Raw genomic sequence first — 7788 nt, 5'->3', positions numbered from 1 at the left:
CTGGGGAGGGTCAGAGAGAGGGAGACACAGAATCCGAAGCAGGCTCCAGGCTCTGAGCTGTCAGCACAGAGCCCGACGCGGGGCTTGAACTCACGGAGTGCGAGATCATGACCTGAGCCGATGTCGGCCGCTTAACCGACTGAGCCACCCAGGTGCCCCTCAATCCTTGTTTTAATACTCAAACGGCCTTTCACTGACTCACTGTTATTTTCTGACCATTCCTCCTTAAGAAGGACTGTGAGCGTTTGCATGGGTCAGCAGCAGCACTAGCAGGAATGTGGCAGGTCCTTGTCCAGAGACCAGCCAAAGCAAACCCGGCTTGATGAGTATTGATCGAGGACCTCATCAACCCCGCCGTTCTAGACAAAGGTCAGTGTAATTAGATTGCTTTGAGTAAAATGAGCCCATGGCAACCTAGACTAACAGAATGGGTAAACCATAAGGTGATATTTGCTTTAGAAAAGAACTACTTCCCAGAGAATTGCTTTAAATAACAAGCTCTCTTACTATATCTTAAATAAGATTTGACTACACTACGTCTTTCAGGAACTTGCCATTGAGGAGAGTCCTGTACACAGGTACTTCCTGTTTTGCTGGGAAGTCTTTTAAATAATATTATCTGGCACATATAACACAAATAATTACCAAATTTTCATTGTAATTATAGGGGATGTCGTTTGAGGTTACATCAGAGCTACAAGGTAAATTGTCATCCTCTTTCTCAAGGTCTTGGTAGACTGTGGAATTTAAAAAGGTCTCTTAAAAGGGCATAAAATATGGAAAACATTTAATACTTTCAAATGGATTGTGAAATGCTGAAACCGGGACGTTGAGGTCTCTGGCTCCCTATTAACACAAGCTTTACAAAGCTACATGTGACGTCACAGGCTCATTCCTACGTGCAAAACTGCTTTATCACTTTTAATAACAAATTAATTCACCGTGCTAATTACACTTTAAAAGAAGCGCGGGCGAGGGGGGGTGTGCAAAATAACCTGAGCAGGACGGGCCGTCCTTCAAAAATTATGACTTGCCAGAGGGCAACAGTATTGGATAAACCAAAGGCAGGTCCTTCTAAGTGGTGGGACTTTTGCAGGTCACGAGCCCATGAAGCTGACCTAAACAGGAGACTCTTTTCACGTCTCCTTTCACTAAGGCTATTTGCTAAGAGTTTTTGGTTCAGGGCACAATTCAGCAAAAGGGTCAGAAATACCCCACACCCCCACCCCCCACCCCACCCCCGCCTCCTTGAGGCTCTTTTCGCTCACTGGGGCCTCAACCCTGCTGTCAGAGGGCGCTGCCCGAGATGGATGCCGGCTTTGCTGTCCGAGCTATTACGAAGTTTTAGGTAAAACATCTAGCACAACTATTATTTACTCTAAAATCACCGGGGCCCAGTATAATAAAAACAGTTTCTTCTGTCCTCTTTCCGTTGTTTACCTAAAAGAGACAGGCTTCCCGAGTTTGTTGTTGTTTTACAAGAGCGGTGCACAGAGGAGAATCTCGTCTCACTGTTCGCCAAGCGTGCTGGACGCAGCTCTGCGCGCTCCAGAGGACCGCCGGCCCGGCCAGGGCGCACGCAGGGAGCGGTCCCCGCGGCCCTCCGCGCATCTCCCCCGGGGACACCCTGAGTGTGATGCACCCTTCGCTGCGACCTCTCCTCGGTCTCCGCGCCCGTCCAGAGCGGCAACTCCATCTCTCCCGGCCCCTAGTTCCCAGGTGGGCCCGAAGCAGGCCCCCAGCCCCGCCGGGAGCTGCCGGCTCTCCCGGTCCCCGCCCGCCCGAGGCGGGCACCAAAGCCATCGCGGCGCCCGCCGGGGAGGGCTGCCCAAACCCGTTCCTTCCTTCACAGCCCCGAGCGCCCCGATCCCTCCCGGCGCGTCCGCAGTCGCGTCCCCTGCCCCGCCTGCCAGTCTGCCACACGCCCCAGCCGTTCCCGGGACCGCGCGGGCGGTAAGAGCCCCGTCGCCGGCCCCGGCGGCCCCGGGGCCTCCAGCGGCTCGGCGCTCCGTCCCACGGCTTCCCCCGCGGCGTCCTCCGCAGCCGGGGGGGGGGGGGCGCCCCGGGCCGCGCGCCGCCCCAGCCCCGCTTCGCCGCCGGCTCGCGCCGCCGCCCCTGGCCGCCCGGGGAACCGCAGCGAGTCCCACCCCGCGCGCCCCCGGGCGCAGCCGAGGCGGCGGCGGCGGCCCCACGGCCTGTGCGTGCGCAGCGCCCCCCGCGGCCGCGCCTAGCGCAGGCGGCGGCGGAGGGAAGGAGGGCGCCGCCCGCCCTCCCGCCCGGCCCGGCCCCTCCCCAGCCCGCCGCCCGCCCGCCCCCGGGGCCGCCGGCGGTGTCCGCGCCTCCGCGCCCGCCCCTGATTTCCTCCGCACGGCGGCGGCGGCGGCGGCGGCGGCGCCTCGTGCGCGCGGTTATTTATTTATTTCCGGGCCCCAGAGCGCTTATAATGGAGCCGCTGTCAGCAGAACCTTCTGCTGCCGCCGCCGCCGCCGCTGCCGCCGCTGTCCCTCCTCTTTTTTTTCCCGGCAGATCTTTGTTGTGTGGGAGGGCAGCGGGGATGGACTTGAGCTTGCGGATCTCCTGCTAGAGCAGCCGCGCTTGGAGAGGGCGCCGCAGCCGCGAGGAGGAGCCGCCGCCGCCCCGAGGCCCCGCCGGACCCGGCCTCCGTCCGCCCGCGCCCCCGCTCGGCCCACTCGCCCCGCGCCTCCCGGCAGAGTCCCCTCGCGGCGGCAGATGTGTGTGGGGTCAGCCCACGGCGGGGACTATGGTGAAATTCCCGGCGCTCACGCACTACTGGCCCCTGATCCGGTTCCTGGTGCCCCTGGGCATCACCAACATAGCCATCGACTTCGGGGAGCAGGTAAGCCCCGGCCGCGCCCCCCGCCCGGCCCGGGCAGTTGCGCCCTGAACCCCGCGCCCCGCGCCCGGCTCGCACTTCTTGGCCTTAGACACCCGGGCGCCAGGGGATGAGAGCAGCGGGGAGTCACCTGCTCCGAGTGCCTTTTTTATCCTAGAACATTTGGTTGGGCTTGCAGCTTGTCAAGGATGACTTTTCCAGCACTCCATCCCCCCTGCCCCCAATTATTCAGCAGACTTTTCCAGCTCTCTCCGGAAAATGTTAAAAGACCAGAGGGATTAGAGCTTCACCTATAGAAGGGTTTTTAGTGCACAGCAGGAGTATTATGTAATTTGTTATTATGTAAACCTCAGGTCTGTAAGTAGTTGCATATATATAGCTCAAGTGCTTGGTTTTTATTTATCCGGTGTTGGTGGTGATGGTGATGGCGATGATGGGGAGATTTTGCATTACAGTGTGTCCAAGTTGGTTTCCAGGTACTTCTAATTTTTTGGGTGTTTTTTTTTTTTTGCCCAGGTATGGATTACGGGTGCCCAAATGATAAGCCGACCGTTGGCCATCTCTAGTTTGGCGTTTGTTTATTTTTTTCTCTCTTGGACCACTAAAGGAGGGGAGCACATTTTTGTTTGTTGCCTTCTCATCCTTGCTTCTTTTTCGTGCTTTTCCCCATTTCTCTCCATGTGGCGTCATTGCAAATGTAGCGCTGCAGACTCTTCAGCAGAGGGGCACTGGTACTCTGCACTTTGCCTGTGGGGACCGTTTTTGCAGGGCCTCGGGTGGGATGCAGCTACATCTCAAGGCCAGGAAGAGGATGGGGGGCGGGGAGGGGGTCAGTTCCTTGATGGGCAGGTGTGGAAACCGGCCCGGCGTGTGATGAGCCACACTCCTGGTATTGTAGTACCTTATTTCTTTTTTCTGTAAGTCAAGAGACTTCGAGGGATGTTTATATAGAAAATGCACCTATGTTAATGCACTTTTAGTTTTCCAAATCCAGTTTTTCAGAAGGGGGTTTGTTTGACTCCTCTAGTAGATGAGTATTGGCTTGGATTGGTCTTTCTGTACTCAGAACTTTTGACTGATTGCAACTCTACAGGCTCACTAATACTTAGCCCACATTGTAAGCTGCTTTTTTTCTGCAAATTTTCTTGCCAATAAGTGTTTGCAACGTAGTATAGTCTCTAGAGACCTTTGTCTAGTAAGCCAACTAATTTCCCTTGGTGAAATCTTACATTTTTTCTGTTGCCACTTTGCTCTGACAGTTGCTTTCCAGGGTCCCCCAAGGGCTTCTCTGCTCTCCATCTCCTTCCTGCTCACCATCTCTTCTTTCCTAGTTAACTGGTGACTTCGGGCATTTCCTATCATCTATGGAAAGGTTTTAGGACCTGAATTTACTACACTTCACATTTTAGATGAGTCAAGTGCTATATAGACACCCGAACCTTTTACTATTTTAAGGCTTATTTTCTTGGAGCCACCCCAAAGGTGGTCAGAAAGCCCGGGCTACTCACCAGCTTACTTGATCACTTCTCCCTGAACTGGTGTGTGTGTGTGTGTGTGTGTGTGTGTGTGTGTGTGTGTGTGTGTGTGTGTGTGGTGGGGTGGGGAGGGAGGATTATATGGGATAACTGGTGAAGATAAGAGTATTCTTTGTCGTAACTAAATGACTTGAAATATAACATAGTATTGCCTCACATTTGCCTTGATTTAATTCCAGGCTGATATCCCTAAGGATTTGATTTCAGTGTAAGGGAAAGGATCTCTCCTGAGGTCACAAAAGGGACGCTAGACATATAAACAGTTATACAGATGGTTTATCCTTGTGGGTCTAATAATTCAAGTGCCTTCTTAAAACATTGCTAACCTAATTATCATAGCTGACACAAGCAAAGTGCCAGAAGCGTTGTCTTTTTGCACAGAAGGTTTATCAACAAGTGTTGTTTGAGGTCCTTATCCCTTAAGCGCCAGTGCATTTATGAGGTTGCAGGCTGTCTGGTGGTCGAGATAGCTTGTCCGAGTTAGGGGTGAAGGGATGGGGGAAAGAAATCGACAGGTTTGCCAAACCTTGTTTTGCCAGTATTGTTTGATAATTGTTTTTGCAAAATATGACAAGGTTAGAGGGATGGAACTTACTTTTTCTTAGTTTTAAACTGAAGGAAGAGAATCAACAGTAGGAGTTGAAGAGTGACCTGGTCACATGTGGTAAGAACAGAGGAGCGTTTTACCCCAATTACTCGGAAACACAACAGCGAAGAGGAAGAATGAACCTGGTTGCAAAAGTAGGTCTACTTTAGACTTCAGAAAATATGCAGCTCTTGACTTGAGTTTTTAATCATAGTTTAGACAGATGGACACATGCAGATCTCTACCAATCTTCTGTGAGAGTGGGCAGGTATATTACACCTTCCCTTGAGCGAACAGTGCTTCATATTTCAGTAACTGACTAATGCTAAAGAAGAAATGTAACAAGGGAGTGCAAAGGTCAAAGGTCAAAGCAGCCTTTGGGTTGCATGCTGTGGAGATGATGGAGAAATGCAAAATTGAAAGGAAAACGTCTCATTGGCTTTTAAGTCTCTGACTTGTCAACAGCAAAAAGATAGTAAAATGACTTAAAATGTTTCTTAGATGGGTTTTTTTTTTAAAATGGTTATAAACATCTCTGTTGTTCCTGTAGAATATATGGACAGAACTTTTATGGACAGAATATATGGACAAAAAATGGGATTCCAGCTGTATACAAGATTCCATTGCAATTTGAATAAACAACGCAGATGTGACCGTGTAAAGGAATTATGTAGTCATAAATTATCTCAGAGCTGTTAGTGCATGTGGGGGAGGGGCGAGGAAGAAGCCTGTAATGATTCATTCAGTGCGTCCTGAGATTCTCCATGAACATTCTGTTGTATACAGTTCCCTATAATTTTATAGGTCAGTCAGGGAGGAAACCCAAATATTATGGAGTATTCTAACAAGACTAGCAAAAGCTATTATCACATTTTAAATTTTGGTGGTGGTGGTACTTTGGGGGAGGGGGTGAGGGAGGGTTGAAATCTACACTGGGGAACAAAACTATATGGAATAAATGACCTGCTTTGTAATATTAAACAGAAGCACCATAGGAAAGAATGAGAATAAATCCATTATTGCAGAAACTAAAATAATGTTTGTAGAACCCTGTTGATGCATAGAACACTTTATAATAATGGCAGTATATCTAGAATTATAATTTTATCTCTATTTTTATACACTGAAAATCAAAAGTGTTAATTGCTTCCATTCACAGACCACTCAGTATGTGCTTAAAGCATCTCAGCACATGTTGTCAATGAGGAAGGACTGAGAGGCTTAGACGTGTTAAGTCACTTGTCCAAAATCACACAGGTATTACTGGGCAGAACCAGGATTCAAGCCCACATCTGCTGGGCCCTTAGTCATTCTGCTGTCTGCCTTCTCCAGTCAGGCTCATCCACTGAAATCCACCCAGGAGTTCTTAGAAATTTAGGATAAGTTCTGGCTTTTCTGATTCCCAACCTGGGCTTAAACTTGATCTTAGCTGTCAGATTTTGAATTTATGATGTAAGACAATCATAAAATTCCATGATCCAAGAGGTTCACGGAAGAACCAAGTTATACAGATAATTCATATTGATAAATCAACAGTGTATCTTATTTTGTCTTTTGTTAAAAGGGAACAAAAAGATAAGCAACTGATACTTCACAATAAAATTGTTTAGAAATTACTTAGTCTTTATCACTGGAGCACTACAGATTGCTAAAATAGATTTTGAACAATGTATTTCTTTAAAATATCTACAGATGCCCATGTTGTCACTATGTTTAAAGGACTGTTATTTCTGCTTAAAACTAAACTTGGTACAAAGTCTTCGAATTCCTTAAAAGCCAAGTTCACCAAATTATGTTGGATAAATCAGTGAACTTTGTTACAAGCTACTTAACGACACTTAAAGCGTTAAGTACAAGTTTGTTCTGAAGACTTTGAAGGAGACAAGAAGGTTGAAATTGTTCTCAATTCAGAAGGAATGTGTTCTGGGCACCCGGGGGGCTCTGTGGGTTGAGCATCTGACTCTTGATTTCCCCTCAGGTCACAATCCCAGGGTCGTGGGATCAAGCCCCGTGTCAGGCTCTGCACTGAGTGTGGAGCCTGCTTAGGATTCTCTCTCTCTCCCTCTGCCCCTCCCCTATGCTCACGTTCTCGCTTTCAATAATAATAATAATAATAATAATAATAATAATAATAATAATAAATAAATAAAAGAAGAAATGTGTTCCTCCAAGTGTCAGGCAATTCCCTTTTTCACACCAAAATGATAATTGTGGGTATTTCCAGTTGCCCTGAATGATTGATTCACTGAATTTGGTTGGGTCCAGTATGATAATTCAAAGACCTAAAGTTTTTATCTGTGAACGAAGAGTTTTGTATATGGAGTGTTACAATTAGTAGCATAAGATGGGCAGTAGGAATGCTAAGAGCCCTTCCTAACTTAGGAAACCTAGCGTTAGGCTTTCACAGTATAAGAGTCTCAAGTTGCTAATATCACAAAATGGAAAAAAAGGGAGGCCCAGGAAAAATAGTTGTATACATGTCCTTTCTGTCTTCTAAGTAGAGAAATACATACCCCCACCCACCCAGACCAGGAGGTACAGGAATGGAAAAGGGTGAGTATCTGACACTGGCCACTGTTGGGAAGGGAGTGTGTGTCCATCTGAGGTCCCTAAGTGATGGAAGGGACTCCCCAGGCAGCTTGCCTTAAGTGATACTGAAACTGACCTATGTATGTTCCACTGCGCAAAGTACGTGAAGCCGGAAATGGCTATCTCAGGCTAGGTTTCCTAGTAATCATGGGGGGCGGGGTGGGGGAGACTTTTTTTCCCACCTATTCTGTACTAATAGAATACATTTCAAAATGACATTAATT

At 48.6% G+C, this 7788-nt stretch overlaps 1 protein-coding gene across 2 annotated transcripts in view; it reads left to right on the top strand.

The window, feature by feature from the left end:
* Positions 1-2396: 2396 nt before the first annotated feature.
* ANKH (ANKH inorganic pyrophosphate transport regulator) overlaps positions 2397-7788 on the top strand; it is a 139128-nt gene continuing 133736 nt past the window's right edge. Inside the window, exon 1 of one of the 2 annotated variants that reach the window (XM_086676329.1) lies at positions 2397-2857. In XM_086676329.1, coding sequence (XP_086532455.1) covers positions 2762-2857 — 96 coding nt within the window. In that variant the 5' untranslated portion in view covers positions 2397-2761. The remainder of the gene's footprint in view (positions 2858-7788) is intronic. The other variant, XM_086676327.1, reaches the window with a different exon arrangement.

Source organism: Puma concolor, chromosome A1 (assembly GCF_028749965.1).
Source record: "Puma concolor isolate L17-30 chromosome A1, mPumCon1.1.hap2, whole genome shotgun sequence".
In the NCBI taxonomy this organism is placed as follows: Eukaryota; Metazoa; Chordata; class Mammalia; order Carnivora; family Felidae; genus Puma; species Puma concolor.
This window is presented reverse-complemented; position numbering and strand designations above follow the sequence as displayed.